This window comes from Bos mutus, chromosome 13 (assembly GCF_027580195.1).
Source record: "Bos mutus isolate GX-2022 chromosome 13, NWIPB_WYAK_1.1, whole genome shotgun sequence".
NCBI classification, from domain to species: domain Eukaryota; kingdom Metazoa; phylum Chordata; class Mammalia; order Artiodactyla; family Bovidae; genus Bos; species Bos mutus.
The window spans coordinates 24,884,833-24,902,327 of NC_091629.1; the positions used below are offsets into that span (position 1 = coordinate 24,884,833).

The window sequence follows — 17,495 nt, forward strand, 5'->3', positions numbered from 1 at the left end:
GGCAAACACCTCCTAGATGAAATTAATTACCTCCCATCCAAGTCCAGCAACAAAGTCTTCATACGCTTGGCTTCCCCTTTCATTGGAAAGGATCGAACACTTGTCTTCTTGACCTTCGGCAATGTAAAACACTGCAATTTTGTGCGTTTCACGGCTGCGAATTTTTAGGTTGGAAGGAGTTAGAATTCTTATGTATAAAGTTTGGTTTTATTGCTGCCACATATATGTCTGCTATACAGCTGACGTTTACCAAGAACTTACAAGGGATCAGGCACTGTTCCAAGAAGGCTCAGCACACAATCTCATCTATCCTTGCAGGCGCCCTAAGAAGACAGGTCTTGTCACCACCTCCTGGTAGAGACAGTTGAAAGGAGGCGCAGCACGTGACACCGCAAACGGGAGGTCAGGAGCTGAGGCAGGGCAGTCTGGCTCCTGAGACCACCTCTTAGATGTGTGGTGTGTGAACAGCATGTAAGAGTGCACGGTTTGACAAACTCTCTCTAGCTTTGGTAAAAAAAAATACTGAGCCTTTCAGATAGATATCAGTGGTGGACAGATCCATGTGACCATGTATATTTCACTTCCCTCACCTTTAGATAAGGAAACTGGGGAGCTCCCTAATTGGGACTGTAACATAGGCCAAGACTACTTGAGAAATGAAAACTACTTCTTCGAAGCAGGACACATTTAGGTACCATCTTTGTGAGGGGCTGTACCCAGCCTGGGCTCTGACTGATCTGAGGGTGCCTGAGAAGTTGGACAGCTGTCCAGGGAAACTTCTTTGGAAGTATAAACTGTTTGTCCACTTCCTCCATGATGGATTTGGGGCACTCTGCTGTTGAATCAGGTAAACGCCAACACTCTGAAGAAAGGAGTTCTGGGTCAACTTTTGTGCGTCTGATATGGTCTTTGGCATGTAGAATTTGCTCAGCTAAATCTCTGTTGAATTGACCTGAGAAACAATGATATACTGGAATATGTCGATAGCCATTTCTATTAATATAAATTATACACTGGAGTACGTGTCAAGGTCACTAGATCTACAAGTGATATGTGCACAGTTTAGACAGGTGACGACATCACTCTCACTGGAATAGAGCTTTAACCAAGAACCACAGCTCCATCACCCAAGACTTGGATTCCAGTCCCTATGTTTTAGATTTTGGATTACCATTTCCAAAGAAGTTCCACTTTTCTCCCGATTTCTACCATATACTCTGGAAAAATCTGTTGGAAAAACTACTGAGCATTTAAGCAACATGGAAATGTTTCTGTTGTCTAATCATTTAACACCTCAAAATTATAATCTGATTAGACTCAATAGTGATAGAATCTGGGCTCCGTATTTTAACACATTCTTCAAGATCTTCTGTATGTGTGCTAAGTCACTTCAGTTGTGTCCGACTTTTTGCGACCCATCAGACTCTGATGGACTGTAGCCCATCAAACTCCTCTGTCCATGGGATTCTCCAGGCAAGAATACCAAAGTGGGTTGCCATGCCCTCCTCCGAGGGATCTTCCTGACCCAGGGATTTGTCTTGATAGCTTACTCCTCCTGCTTCCCCCATAGTTTACATTTAATGACCATACTCAGAGGAAAAATTAGAAAATATAGAAAGGAAAGAGAAGAATTAAAAAAAACCCACTCATGTTCTCTGCATATATGTTGAAATCACAACGGTTACTATCTCAGGATGCGTTTCTGCCTACAAAATGAGACGCCATCAATTTGTGTTTTGCCACTGTTTTTTTCACTTAAAATATTTGTGAACACTTTAAAAAAAATTGTGTAAAATATGCTTAACATAAAAATCATTATTTACACCGTCTCGGAGTGTGAACACTTTTACACCATATGCTTGTGTAACAAAGTTATTAATAATGATTGTGGAATATTCCATTCCATTATGTTACTATTCCATATCCCAAATCCTTGCTACTGGACATCTGGGTCACATCCATTTGAAAGGTGTTTTCACATCATCTTTGATAGTCCTTAAAATAAATTCATAGATGTGGAACTATGATCATTGTCTACTTTAAGGCTTTTGAAGTGAACTGTCATGCTGCCAGCAGGGGAGGTGGGTGTCCTGAAGACCCTGATGGAGCCTTGCTCTGTCATGTTCGTGGGGGTGCCGCTCTCCAGAGAATGGATGTGGGGGGTGGAGAGGGGATTCTGTGCTGATGAATGCTAGTGGGCGGTGCTCCAGCAGAGACCTTGGAAAGCTTGTCCTCAAGCACATGGGGCCCAAAATTGTGACATCATTTCCTCCTGAACTACAGGCAGGGTTGGCCAGCAGTCTGGACTCAGACAAGTTGATTCTAAGATCTGTAATCATGTAGGGGCTTGGATGGTAAGGGAGGTCATAAGCCACGAACTAAAAGACAGTCTCTTTCAACAAATGGAGAGCAAAGGAGAGTCAGTCCATTTCTCTGCAGCTCCATCTACATACTGATAAGTCCTCAGCATTTAATTTTTCTCTATTCTATATACTGGACGTACAAAAAACAATCTCAGGTTTACCTGAAATGTTTTTGTTTGTTCTCCTTAAAGTCCAAGCTTTTTACTTTGTAGTTGCTTAAGGGTCATGGGTCCTCATCAGCTCCTTGTGGAGCAGAGAGATGCTGGGTGACTGAATGACGGATGGAGGTGTGAGCCCAGGTGACCTTTAGCTGTAAACACTCATCAAATTTCACAGCTTCCAAAATGTTAGCACCGCAGAGAGCCTGGGAGGATGCAGACGCTGTGTCTGGCCTTATTAGAGTCAGGCTTCTGAAATGATAATTAGCAACATCAACAGCACTTCATGTCCAGAAGCAGCAGGCCCAGTGCACAGAGGAGCAGGTAGTCCAGAGCACATGGACAGAGCTAGAATTTGTTTTTGTTTTTTTTTCCTTATTAGGACTAGACCAGAATAGCTTGGTTTCCTTGTGTTGTCACATTAAAAAGCCAAAGAAACATGACTGTCACTTTTACTTTATCTTTTGGTGGGGAGAGGCATTAATATTGAAAGGGGGAGCTTTCTTTAATGTGTACATATGTTCATTATACTATTTACATCTTTGCTAGCTTCACAGCATATAGATCCTAGTTGTGAGATGGTCTCTACTTTTCTTGCGTGTATGCTCAGTTGTGTCCAACTCTTCGAGACGCCAAGGACTGTAGCCCACCAGGCTCCTCTGACCACGGGATTCTCCAGGCAACAACACTGGAGTGGGCTGCCATGCCCTCCTCCAGGGGATCTTCCTGACCCAGGGATCAAATCCACGTCTCATGTCTCTTGCATTGGCGGGTGGGTTCTTTACCACTAGCGCCATCTGGGAAGCCATACTTTTCCTAGGAACAGGTTAAGCAGAAACCCTGACTTGATAGCAGGGAGATAAATTGATACCAGAAATTAATAGAAACATCCTGATAAGAAGTTGAGGGACAAGATATGTTCTTATTTGCTAACTGATTGATAACAGGATCTCAAAGCTAAAGAACCCCCCAGCTTATTTCTGTTCTTTTAAAGAACCCTGAAAACATCCTTACTGTAAAATAAGTGGATACCTTTTTAGATGTCAAGAACAGTTCCCCAGGGAGCTATTTCCACTCTACCTCATGCAGTTAAAGTACATTAATTTAATGGGGTCCACTGGAGAAGGGAATGGCAAACCACTTCAGTATTCTTGCCTTGAGAACCCCATGAACAGTATGAAAAGGATACTGAAAGAACTCCCCGGATCAGTAGGTACCCAATATGCTACTGGAGATCAGTGGAGAAATAACTCCAGAAAGAATGAAGGGGTAGACCCAAAGCAAAAGACTCATTGGAAAAGACCCTGATGCTGGGAAGGATTGAGGGCAAGAGGAGAAGGGGACAACAGAGGATGAGATGGCGGGATGGCATCACCGACTCGATGGACATGAGTTTGAGTGAACTCTGGAGTTGGTGATGGACAGGGAGGCCTGGTGTGCTGCGATTCAAGGGGTCGCGAAGAGTCGGACACGACTGAGCGACTGAACTGAACTGAACACTCAACAAACTGGCCACAATCACAAGACACCAATGTTGTCACTCAATAGGAAGGAGCATGGAATAACTCAACCTACACTGGAAAAGATGAGTCTGGAACCCAAGTGACTGCTCATCTCCTACTAGACAGTGGGAGGGAGGGGGCAGTGAATCCACAAGCCCCTTCAGGAAACACCCCACCCTCCGCCCCCGCCCCAGAATTTCCTTCCTCTGGAGAAAAAGCAGCACAACGGCAACTGGGAAACGATGTGGGGAAGGATAGGCTGAGGAGCAACAGATGCAGGTTTTTCTCTCTAAGGAGACGCCCAGTGATGCTTCTGAAGGGAATACAATAGGAACAGAAAGCTGTTTGTAAGTGAGTTTTAAAAAACTCAAGATTAAGGAAGCAGTTTATTGACGACTTCCAAGCACCTGTTATGTGCCCAGCATGACACTTGCCCCAGGCTGAGATGTTTTTGGAAGCCCTTGTTTCCCCAGATTAAACACGGGTTAGAGCTCATCTTCAGAACTGCTTCTAAAATCATTCAGAAGAGAGGTCCATCTGAGATCTGACCTGCTTTGGAGAACGAAGCTCAGGGTCAGGGAGCCCCTGATTACAGCACCCAGGTCTTAACCTAGCCCATGGGATCCAAACCACGCTGCCGCATGATGTGGACTGGCGCCTGCCCCTCAGCAGAACCAGAGGCTTGGCAGAAAGATGACGAGAACCAGCGTCCACTGGCTGAAAGGTTCTTAATCAAGGGCAGAGATTAGAGGACTTCTTCATGTAGTAAACATGTAAGTTTACTCCTCAGGATCAAACTACCAAAGGTATAAACTGCCAGGCCCCTGCAGGGGTGTCACTCCTGCCACCTTATCTGGCACCCCTCCCCGCCAGCACACAAAAGACAGACAGGAACAAAGAGGTTTGATACACTTTCACTTACCACTGCCGGGAGTCCAGATTTTTTAGCTCTCTCAATAATTTTGAATTTTTCTTCAACAGATGGAAGTTCTTCCTATACAGAAAAAGGGTTAAGAGAAAAGTCATGTAATCACAGATCAATTTTGCCCTTCCCAATCAATGCACAAACCTACCGATTCATTCACCCATCCATCCATCCACCCCTCCACAGCCACTCCATTCACCAAAGATTTGCAGCCGAAGCCTAGAGAAGGAACTTCATTCTGAAGATGTTCAAAGGCGTCACAATTGCACTTGCCTCCCGTGACTGTCTGGGGACACTGGCTGGTCACTGAGTGTGTGACTGATGTGTGTGCACATCCTGCTGGTACCACTGTCACCTCTGTCATGAGACTCTTTTCTCACCTCTGCAGCTCAACCCCCCATCTGCAGTCTCCTCCACTGCCCCTCACCTCCCGATGGACCCGCTGTCCTTCCTGAGGTCCTGAGGCACACTGTCTTTTATCAGAGCCATAACAAGTCTTCCTCCCTCACCAGACCTAGGGAGAAACTGTGGCTTACTCGTCTCTGTAGTCCACTGGCATCTTTCATGAAGGCAGAAGCAACAATGGGCAGAGCAGTAATTAAAACACACACACAGAGTAAATGCTTGATACTCCTTAAAATACACAACAGATGTTTGGAATTCAATCTGTGCATCAGTAGAGTAAAATTAGTTCTGTTTTTAGTTTTAATTTAGGGTCTTCCCTGGTAGCTCAGCTGGTAAAGAATGTGCCTGCAACTCGGGGGACCCTGGTTCAATTCCTGGGCTGCGAATATCTGCTGGAGAAAGGAAAGGCTACCCACTACAGTATTCTGGCCTGGAGAATTCCATGGACTGTACAGTCCATGTGGTTGCAAAGCGTCAGACACGACTGAGTGATTTTCACTTTTAGCAGCAGAAAATAAGCTACGTGTGTGTGCTAAGTTGCTTCAGTCATACCTGACTCTTTGTAACCCAATGGCCTGTAACCCACTAGGCTCCTCTGTCCATGGGATTCTCCAGGCGAGAATACTGGAGTGGGTAGGCATGCCCTCCTCTAGCTATTAACGCTGAAACAGAGAAAAATCTCCATTTTCTGTTCTCTTTTTCCCAAACCCCAAACTGAGAAGAACAGTTGCACACACACAAAACAAGACAATTGACGGTCTAGAGAGGGTTGTTACCTTCTGTCCCAAGAATTCATTCCCAAGTCATCGAGCAGCAGCCTACAGAAGTAGAAGGCTCCCCGGGGCTCCACTGGGGATGGCGGCTCCTGGCTGGCGACCCTCATGGCCACATCCGAGTTGCACCTCTGGACATATTCGTCTTCTTGTGTGCTCTGGCGCAGCAGGACCTTGGTGATCTCCTTCTCCTGGTCCCAATTCATGCCACAAGGGGGTGGGGAAGGCTCATTCAGACGGAGCTGGGATGGCAAAAGGCATTCAGGACTCGTGTGGCCAAGGTTTTCAAGTAATTTGTCGAGGACATCCTCTCCCTCCTCAGTCTGAGAAGGAGCCCTCTGAGGTCCAGGGGTTGGGGGTTGACAGCTCGAGATGAGGAACGAGGGGCTTCTGCCCTTGGGGGCTAAGTGGCCTTCCAGGGGTCCGTAGAGCACCTTCCCGTCCCACGAGTACTTCCCTGAGATGTCCCTCACGATCACTCTCACGTCCGAGGGGGCGCCCACTGGCGACCCACTGGCAGGACCGGTCGCAGGCGTCTGCAGGTAGGAGATGAGGGTGCTGTCATTGAACACAAACAGCTGCAGGCTGGGGCTCCTGAACACGTCTGGGGAGAGCTCGGCAGCGTCGGCGTGCACGTTGTCGTGGTGCTCGCCCACCAGGCTGTGCAGCACGGCGGGGCCCCCGCAGAGCGGGAAGTGGCCCAGGTGGTTGACCAGGTGCGCCATCACCATGCGCGCTGTCAGCGGGATCAGCCCCAGGCTCCTTCTCCTCCTCTCTGCTGACAGTGAGATGGGGACACGGGGACACATTGGAGAAGGAAGGTGAGAAGCAGCCACCACCAGACCATGACCCATCCCCAGCAAGAAGGAAGCTATTTTTTTTTTTTTGAGTCTGGGGATTTTTTTTTTCCACCTGTTTTTCTTCTTTGGACATTGATTCTATTTGAATTTACAAGCACAATTTAAATAGATGACTAAAAGAACCAATTTACAGGAAGGTCTCATTCTGAAAGGGACATTTAAAAATGTTCCAGTACAGCTATAAACCAGAGACAGATCCTTTAGCACTGACGGCTCTAAGAGCTCAGGGAGGTAGACATCTGCCCTTGGAGAGCAGGGCAGCTTGGAGGGCTGGGGACCAGGGCTGGGGAGGTGGCCTCGCTCCCTTTGTTGGGTAAAGGGAGACACCGATAAGGGGATGAATCAAGCCTGGGATGGCTTACATATATTTGAAGCAATTTGCTTTAGGATTATTGTGACTATGTTTTGTTGTTAGGGCATTTTAAATATTTAACAGAATCTGATATATTAATAATTCATGGAATTACTTAGAAAGCTTTCACTGAATTTGTAGTTGATTAAATGCCCAGGAGCAACTAATTTATAAAATGTTTAAGACTTCAGATGTATAGAAGGACTTTGACAATAGCAATCAAGGGGGCTGTGTGAAATGCTTGCGATATGATGGGGAAGCAGGCAAAATCCACAAGTAAGGGCTGAAACGATTACTGAAACCTCAAAGCAGTTACAGAAATCTTAATCCACCACGTTTACAAAAGAACTGTGTGTCAACCTAAGAACAGGTCAAAATGAAAACTTTTAATTAAAAAAAAAATCTACTAGATATTTAAATAAACTAAGTTTTCTAATTTGGGCTTAAAGGCTTAATACATACTTAAGAAATACTTGGTTTTTAAATTCATGACATGAAAAACCAAATATTAAAAGTTATCACTAAGTATAAATATGCTTTTGTGTGCTAAACATCCTCCCCCTTAGACATTAGAAATCTAACTGACTTATTTATAAAACATCAATTTTATGATGTAAAAATTCTAGAAACAATCAAATCCTAGCATCTAGGAAATTGTACATGATGACTGAAATCGTCCTAACTTCTTTAGAACTTCTTAATATTTTAGAGGGGGTGGGTGGACAAGAAATTATCTGTATCCGACAATGCAAAATAAAATTTCATTTAAAACCTCAGGTTTCTTAGAAGCAGAGGAGGTCATCTGCATGTGTCCCTGAGATGAAATGTTTCTTCTGGACCCTCTGACGTGTGGACAATTTCCATACAGCTGAGAAATTTAAAACACCTCGACTCATTCCCTCAGAATCACAGTGATGAATGCCTCTGTTTTTGTGTACATATTAACTTTTTCAAAAGTTACAGATGCTTTTTATTCATGCTTATCATCCCATATGAATACACAACCCATCAGAAATGTTAATGCCTCTACAGCAGAGCTGCGGCCAGCTGGGGGCTCAGGAGTCCATAATGTAAGACACTGCATGACGATGACACGGAGGCACAGGCTTCGACACTAACAAGAAAAGTCCGACTGGAAGCAGGCCCACAGCAGAAAACAACTGGAAAAGCAACCCTCTCTACTTTTACTTACGTAGGTTGTACTTATAATCTGAGATAAATACGGATCTGTATTTTAATGAACATGCTTGAATTCTGCAAGGGGAAATTAACCTGGAGTCACATTACTCATCATAAACAATGATGCACCCCAAATATTTTTGGTACCGAAAAGTAAGGAAAGAGAATATTTGTGGAATAAGAACTGTTTCTCCCTGGCAGACTTCACCTGCATCAACTGCCCAGGGCTGCCCTGAAAAATCAAGAGGAAATCTAGACCCCATTAATGAAGAAACAAGCTTGTGACTTCTGCAGGCTATGTAAAATCATATTCCATATATTTATTTCATTTTTCTAAACTTAGAGAGGAAATATAAAAGCAGTAATTTTAGATTGTCCTTTAACTTTCTTTCTTTTTTTTAAGCTCCTCCCGTCTCTTCTTTTTAAGCAATTAGGTATTAAAGATGAGACGAGTGAGCAGGTATTGTACCACTGATGGCTCCTCTTCGAGCTGAGCCAACAGCCACTTAGGCTATAAGGTGGCTGGATCTCTCACTTGTAACTCTGTTTGAAAGTAGTCATTACATCAAATGGTCTATGAAAGAATCATTTTAAAATAATAGACAAAAATATAACATTGCTTATCAGAAACATTTTCTAACTGGAAACAGTTTGGTTATAAATGATGAATTAATAACACTGAATGGTTCTTCGTCCATTTCCCTCACTCTGCCCTCACTCTTTTTTCTTGGAGGATGTTTTTTCCTTCCAGGTTCGTTCTCAGCCCTAGGTTTTTAACTTGCAAGGTCCATAAAATTATCATGGATGATCTAACGCTCTACATCCACATTTTTTTTTAACTTTTACTTTTTGAGACAACTGAAGATACACCTTTACTTGTAAGAAATAACACGGAGAAATTCCAAACATCCTTCACCTGAACGGTAAACATCTTGAGCGGCAACAGGACAATATCAGCATGGTCACCAAGACCGTGCATCACTGTTCAGAGTTTACTAGTTTCACAGGCACTCAATTGTGTGTGTGTATGTGTGCACGCACGTGATTCTATGCAATGTTATCACACATACAGATGACACTCCCCCATATTCTGACTATATTCCAAAGCATAGAGATGGGCTCCCGTCATTTTGGGGAGAAGCATGGTAGAGGAGGACATGCACAGCCTACGTTTTGACCACACCCACATCTATGACAAGCCCTCTGCTGGGAGTAGAACTATCCTGCCTCCATCTGTCTTGGTGACTCCCATCTGGTCCCTCTCTACCAGCTCCTCGAAAAGGCTGCCCTTCCTCCCAAGTCTGACTTAGGCACTTCTCCATGGGAAACTCGTACAGGGCTCCCAGGCCACACACAATGAATCCTTCTGCCTGATTCCTATCTCTGCATGTGATGAAAAACTCCTTGGGGACAGAAAGTGGACTGTGTGTGGGGATTTGTGCCTCTCTCAGGTCCTCGAGCATACAAAACTCAACTCCGATGGGAGAAGAAAGGGGAGGACAGAGAAAGAGGAAACGAGGAAGGAAGGACTTGATATCACAGAGCACTGCAGAAACCCAGATTGCAACCACTAGCTTCTTAGAAAATAACACAGCGAGTACTCACAAACGGCTACCATTTTCCCTTCTGCTGCCCACAGCAATGAATAGCCTGAAGAGCCTTACCCTCTTCAACAGTGAGCAGGTTGCCCAGTTCTGCTGATGAATGAAATTGGACCGGCTCAGAATTCTTCACGTTCGCCAGCGGCAGGAAGGGGTCGTAATCCGAGGACGACAGGTCCGCCAGGGTCAAGGTGTAGCGGCTCTGCTGGCTGTACGTGCTTGAGCCACAGATGCAGCAGTGCAGAACCTGCGTGCACAGGAGGGAGTGTGTGCTGGGAATGCCACCCACCGCCTGCCCCCTGACGGGCTGTCAAACGACAGCAGCCCCTGGGAGGCAGGATTCCTGCTTGATAATTCCTGAGAACATCAAATCCTTTCCGTCCTAAAACACCTTCTTGCTATGAACATGCTTATCTCGCTCCTGTTGTATCGATGGCAAAAGGAAAGCAAAAGTCAGCAAGCGGGCTTTTTGGCACTCTATGTGGTTGCACACGCCTGATGCTGCTCCCATCCACGAAGGCACGAGAGAGGTGACGACGAGGCACGCGATGGGCCACAGGTGCCCCACCACCCACAGTGGCAATCAGAATGAAAGCCATCAGCAGAAACCGCTGACCTAGTGCATAAACGTTCACAGATTTGAATTCATGTAACTCATGACACGAATGAGGACTTGGAAGGGCCAATCTGATATGCTTTTTAAAAGGTATAACTGATGAAGTAAATCTAACACAAATTCTAAAAGTATCCTTACTTTCTTAAGATGAGTTTCCTGAAAGCTCACTGGCTGTTTACAAACTGCCATTGACTGAAGCTGACGCTGTGCCCACAACCGTCTTGAGGATGTCAATGTGTATAGGTGAGCTAATCGCTATACTAAAGTTTCCTTTCAGATCATAAATGTAAAAAACTGAGTTTGAAGAAAATGAAGGTGATACTTTTAAAAACTAAGGAAGGATTGCTTTTAGATGATGAGCTCTGAGGTCAGGCTGGATGTGTCTCGATTCAGTTCCTTCCAACTGTGTTGCCTCCTGGGGACTGGAGGAGGCTGGCGGTAACTGCAACTTTTGTCCATGGCTACAAAGGATCAAGAACAGCAGGGGAGGCCCATCCGAATATGCCCTCTTCCTAGCGAAAGAGCAGTACAGGAAAATGAGGGTAGCTCCCTCGTTAATATAAAAAATTTGAGCTTCTGTCATCGGAAGAGCTAATTTCTATTAGTCAGATGCCATAAATGTATGAAATACAAATGATTAATAAAACCACAACATGATACCATTGCCTACCTAGCAGAGACAAAGTGTCAGCCAGGGTGTAGAGCAGCTGCAGTTCTCAGCACAGTCACCCTGGAAAATTACTGCGTGTTCACTCCTAAGCACAACACACGTGTTCCAGCAACTCCATCACTAGGTGTACATCCAACAGAACGGCATACATATGAGAACCAGAAGGACACGCTGGGCGATTCTGTACACTATAAAGTCCAACAGCCAAAAACAAGTGTCTGCTGTGACAAGACAGTGGTCACCCCCGGATCTGTGTGGGGGCTACACGCATGGGGGCTCCTGGAATGCCAGGATGTTCCGTTTCTAGAATCGGGAGCCCATTTCACCGGTGTGCCCACTTGGTGAAACTCCAAAATTCACTTAGGATTGATGGATGCAGTTTTTTGGATGCATAGGATACTTTAGCAGAAAAAGTTTCCTTTAAAAAAAAAATAAAGGATTATCCAGTAAATGTATGTATCACGTTAACTACAAAGTGATTTTTATGTTGGTGAAGCAATTTTGAGAGAGATGGTTTAAGAAAAGGAATGCTAAACATGAATTTAAATGACTGCAGCTACTTTAGTGCCTTAAGCCAAGCCTCGTCTAGGTTTATAAGTCATAGTGATGACAGAAATATCTACTTCATCTGAACATAGTTACTAAAATCTTTGACCATTCAAGAAACCATTTAAAAGTACAAAATACTTTTTTAGCAGAATTTCAACTATGGTTAAGTGGCTTTTTTGGTTTTAACTGAATGCATTTTAAAATAAGGCAACAAAGCAATCTGTTAATGACTTAAGAAATCTTCTTCATTTTTTGATGTGGGCCTTTTTTAAAAAAAGTCTTTACTGAATTTGTTATATTGCTGTTTTATGGGTTGGTATGTTTCTTTGGCCCCTAAGACAGGAGGCATCTTAGCTGCCCAGAACAGGGATTGAACCTGCACCCTCTGCATTGAGAGGCAAAGTCTTAACCACTGGACTGCCAGGGAAATGCCTAGAAATTTTTTTTTAATTATTTTTAAGTTTAATTACTACAAAAATAAGCAAAGGAATTGCCCCTACCTCACAGTAATCATTCAATTGTGTGTGTGTGTGCTAAGTCATTTCAGTCGTGTCTAGCTCTTTGTGATTCCATGGACTGTGGCCCACCAGGCTCCTCTGTCCATGGGATTCTCCAGACAAAGAATACTGGAGTGGGTTGCCATATCCTCCTCCAGGGGATCTTCTTGACCCAGGGATTGAACCTGTATCTCTTAGGTCCCCTGCACTGGCAGGCGAGTTCTTTACCATTAGCGCCACCTGCGGAGCCCTATTCAATGGACACACAAGTAATAGATGGATGGATATAATAGACAGATGGATAGATAAGGCTTCCATAGGGAGAGCTGTAAGGCCTGTTTGGAAGGAGAGTACCAAGGGTCCAGAGTAAATACCACACCTAGTCAGTGGTAGGGGGTGAAATTCCACTGTCTTAGGTATCATAAAAATGATGCTGCTGATTAATTTGATGTAATATATTGTTGCCTTAATTTATTTCTGAAGATCTTTGAAACCAAAGAGAAGACTGGTATCCTTGTACTTTTTCTTCCCCTGATAAATAGATTTTGGCCAACTAAGGCTGTAGATATTCCTACAATAAAGATTCTTTTCAAAACGAAGCAGGTATGGACCATGTTCCATAAATACTGGGGGAGCCTGAGCAAACTGCAGTTGTTTAACGCTGACAATCAGGTAAAATGCCTGCATTGTGCCTGGGATAATCACTGCCTGTCTGCCAAGACGTTTCAGTCGTGTCTGACTCTTTGTGACCCTATGGACTGTAGCTGGCCAGGCTCCTCTGTCCATGTGATTCTCCAGGCAAGAATACTAGAGCGAGTAGCCATGCCCTCCTCCAGGGGATCTTCCTGACCCAGGGATCGAATCCAGGTCTCCCGCACTGCAGGCGGATTCTTTACTGTCTGAGCCACCAGGGAAGCCCAGGTAATCACAGCTTCTCTGTAATTACAATTATTCTGTGAACATTCCTGAAGTCATTCATTTCTTTTAAAATGTTGAACCCCCATAAATCCTTGTCCAAAGGGCACAAATAAGTACAGGAATGCCTAAGAAGAGCCAACTCATTAGAAAAGACCCTGATGCTGGGAAAGACTGAAGGCAGGAGGAGAAGGGGACAACAGAGGAAGAGATGGTAGGATGGCATCACCAACTTGATGGACACGAGTTTGAGCAAACTCCAGGAGCTGGTGAAGGACAGGGAAGCCTGGCATGGTGCAGTCCATGGGGTCCCAAAGAGTCAGACACGACTGAGCAACTGAACAACAGCAACCTGTTTGGAGGACTGTCTGAGTCTCCAGTCCAGACCCTGTACCCCAAGGCCCAGGGTGGCGGGGGGACTCACCCTGTAGATGTAATCCAGTAAGGGGGCCCGGGCCGGGGCCTGTTCGTCCAGGGCCGCCGTGGACACGGGGTGGAGGAGGGTTCCTGCCGGCAGCGCCATGCACCAGTCCAGGAGGCAGAGCAACAAGGACACGAGGAACTGGAGGAGGAAGCAAACCAGAGCCTCACCCTGCAGCCTCACAGATTCCACCACTGTGTGTCGTTACAGGAAACAGAACCTTCCAGCACCACGGCCGTTCTTCAGGGACATAGGGGTGAAGGAGGCTTTCACATAGAGAGGCCAGGGCCGGTCCGAACAGGGGAGGTTATAAAGCCCTGCGTGTGACAGCATCTGCCACCTGAGTCACGTCTTTAAAAAAACAAATTCTGGGGAGAACCTAGCAGATGGGCCACTTACCTTCTTGTCTGTCTCCACCGAGGAGTACTCTGCACTTGGTAACAGAAAAGCAATTGTGGCCACAAGGATCTGCAGAGAAGACAAATTCCCAATCAGACAGACCATGGTATGGCCCTGGGAGCCGCCAGGTAAGAGGTCCGGGATGGCCTTGCCACCACACCCAGCCAAGGGGCCAGCTCCTGGAGGAAGATGACACAGGTCAAGAGTCACCTCAGTGACCTGCATGACCTGAAGACAGGAGAGGGTGATGGCTGCATTGTCTCCCCTCTGCTGGCGGGGAGATCAGGGCCCAGAGGAAGGAGTGGTTCTGTCTGTGGTCACATGATTTCCAGCATCAGCCTCCACCCTTCTCGTGATGAAAGCAATAAATACTTCCAAAGGTAATTATGAACATCCGCCCATTTACTTTTCTTATAACATACCCCAGATTTCCACCGACCTGCGCTGCTGGGGTGAGTGAGTGAAAGTCGCTCAGTTGTGTCCAACTTTTTGTGATCCCATGGACTGTATAGTCTATGGGATTCTCCAGGCCAGAATACTGGAGTGGGTAGCCCTTCCCTTCTCCAGGGGATCTTCCCAACCCAGGGATCGAACCTAGGTCTTTCACCTTGCAGGCAGATTCTTTATCAGCTGAGCCACGGTAGTAGCACCTATTTCATTTTCAAAGGCATCCCCATTTAGATGATAAATTACACGGTTGTTCTAAAGCCCAACTTTACATATGGCAGCATCTCACATTCCTAAAATCCAAAGCTCTGTTTCACTCTGGGTCCCCTGAGGTCAAAGATCACCTTTGATTTCTGATGTATCTGAGAGAACAAAGTGACCTCATGGGTGACATTTGTTCAGGGTTAAGAAAAAGTAAATCACCTTACTTCCTTTCTCTCCACCGGGTGTGTATGGAACAAGGGCTTATTTAAAGAAGGGATGAGCCTTAGCACCCAGCTCGTGCAGGGTGAGGGTACCTACTTCCTGCAAGATAGCACCCTCTCATGCCACTGACCTCCAGGGTCTCATTGTTGAAGGCATTCTTCCTGTTCCTTCTGCCCCTCTCCTCCACCAATGACCCACTCCCCCCATCCCACCCCAAGGGTACGACAGTGGTAAGCTCATTACAGCTGGGCAATCACGCTGGTGGCAGAACGCACAGCCCAGGCCTTCACTCTGGGAAAGCCCCCCTCCCCCAGCCCCCGCACACAGGGCATCACGACCAGCTGCCTACTCCTTGTTGGCACCATCCAAATTACTCTGGATGAATGAAGCCCAGTCGACAAAAGGTCTCTTTGTTGTGGTCGTGTCTGCCTTTCAAACTCCCCAAGTGTGAGCCTGCCCTGGAACACTGGTGGCTTCTTACTCGGTGCCTGAAATCGCAGCTGAGAAGGGCCAGCGTAATTTACTCTGAAAATGGGTGACTCACATGGCAGTTTAACAGTCGGTGCTCCAACAATTATTGGAGTATCTAGAATTCATTAAATATCAAATATAATAAAAAGAGGAAACGCTGATGTTTGAGCATTATGGCGGAAGAAAAGACTTACTTCTGCAATTTTCCGAGGCAAGGAGGTTTCAAACATCTGAAGCTTTTCCCAGTAGGAGACTAGCAGCTGAAGCACGTCACAGGCTACCTGGGCCACAATTTTGTTAGGAAACTAGAAAAGGAAACAAAACCCCACACTAAATAACCTCACTTCACACGTGCGGCATTCCTAAAGGAGGACACGACGAGGATTTCTTTTCAGTTCCCTCTGGGGACCCACGTCCTTGTTCTGCATTAAATATCTGAAAAGTGTATCTTATCACCAGTTTGTACATGGTCACCACCCTGTTAACTGCCTTCTGTCTACACGAGTTGTGTTAATCTACATAACACTCTGCAGAAACGTTTAATCATTTGGAAATTAAAACCATAAATTCAACTGCCTTATCCAGATCACACAAACGATAGTTTTGACGACTGGAGGAAATTGAAATGTAGTACGTTATTGAGTAGCCCCGGTGTGCTGAACCTCTTACAAGAATTTTTCTCATTTTCACCTTGATAACTCTTCATTAACAACTCCGTAAGGTGGATGTTATCTTCATTTTACACTTGGAGAAACAAGGATTGATCAAAAGACTTTCTGTCCTATGAAATTAAGCTTAACCTGCACAGATAGCATTCTAAGAAATGTGAAAAATGTGGAAGTAGGAGGACGTAATCCAAAGTTATGGCAAATTCAATTATTGAGTCTGTTTTCTGTGTCTGGCAGGTGTTCACAGTTCTCTAGATATCTCAGTCTCTCAGGAGATGGCAGAGTGAAGGGGCAATTCCTGCAGGGCCCATGGACTGGGGGTGCGTGGGAGGTATGAGGACCCCTATTGCTCCTTCCCTGGTCAGACCCTGGGCTGCACGGTAGCCACACCCCATGAGCCAGGGCAGAAAGATTCGTCACTAAATCTGTGTCCTGTCCAGGGAGACCTTTGGATTTGCCTCTCAGCTACTTCCAAGCCAGGAGTGCCCGGCTGCACAAAGCAGACATCAGCTGACCAGAGGGCCACAGAAATAACCAGAGAAGTCAAGCACCTCAGTGACAAAGCACAGGATGAGAAGGGAAAGGTGACCGGCTCAGCTTCTGCACAACAGGTACTGACTGCCCTCTCCTGACAGGCACAAGAAAACTTGGTTGAGAGCACCTGGCCCCAAGTGGCTCCATGGCCTCCTCTGGCCACCCAGGCCTCCCGCCACCTGACCCTCACGGCCTCTGTCCACTCCTCAGATACTCTGGCTTATTTCTGCCCCAGGGCCTTTGCACCTGCTCCTTGCTCTGTCCAGGACACTGGGCCCCCAGGTCTGCATTTGGCAGGTGCTGCCATGTCTTGCAGGTCACAGCCAGAGATGTCATCTCCCCACGAGGCCACCAAGCCCACCCCTTCCAGCTCTTCTGTTTCCTCTTCCTCCCCCACAGAAACTTCTATACAGCCTTAAGGGCTAAGAGCCAATCCTTTCTGTGTGTTTGCTAGTTCTTCTGTGTGTCTATCGTCCTGCATCTTGGTCTCCATCATATTCCTAATGCGCCACACAGCCCCATGCGGGGTCTGAGGGCGCAATGGAACATGGGGAGAGTAGGCCCTGGGGCGGCCCTGTTGCCTCCCACTGGGCAAGTCACACGGTAGAAACACAACGCAGGCATGGCTGTCATCTCAGCCAGAGACAGATAAGGTGACGACGGCGAAGTGAGGGACATAGCAGACAAGACAAGCTACGAGTGCAAAGAAGTGTGAGAGACGGGGGGCGGACAGCAGAGAGAAGCCGCTGAGGGGTGCTCTGCTG

The 17,495-nt window shown here is 46.1% G+C and overlaps 1 protein-coding gene across 13 annotated transcripts in view; it reads right to left on the reverse strand.

The window, feature by feature from the left end:
- Nucleotides 1–17,495, reverse strand: part of RALGAPA2 (Ral GTPase activating protein catalytic subunit alpha 2) — a 280,569-nt gene that overhangs the window by 98,334 nt on the left and 164,740 nt on the right. For 11 of the 13 annotated variants that reach the window (XR_011466483.1, XR_011466481.1, XR_011466480.1 and 8 more), the window contains 7 exons: nt 15,724–15,834; nt 14,186–14,254; nt 13,790–13,927; nt 10,182–10,365; nt 6,130–6,904; nt 4,946–5,017; nt 31–154 (listed from right to left, as the gene is read on the reverse strand). Coding sequence is in view for 6 of the 13 variants with exons in the window: in XM_070381165.1 (XP_070237266.1) it covers nt 31–154; nt 4,946–5,017; nt 6,130–6,904; nt 10,182–10,365; nt 13,790–13,927; nt 14,186–14,254; nt 15,724–15,834 (1,473 nt within the window). In the remaining 7 variants the exon portion in view is untranslated. The remainder of the gene's footprint in view (nt 1–30; nt 155–4,945; nt 5,018–6,129; nt 6,905–10,181; nt 10,366–13,789; nt 13,928–14,185; nt 14,255–15,723; nt 15,835–17,495) is intronic. The other 2 variants (XR_011466482.1, XR_011466485.1) reach the window with 1 other exon arrangement.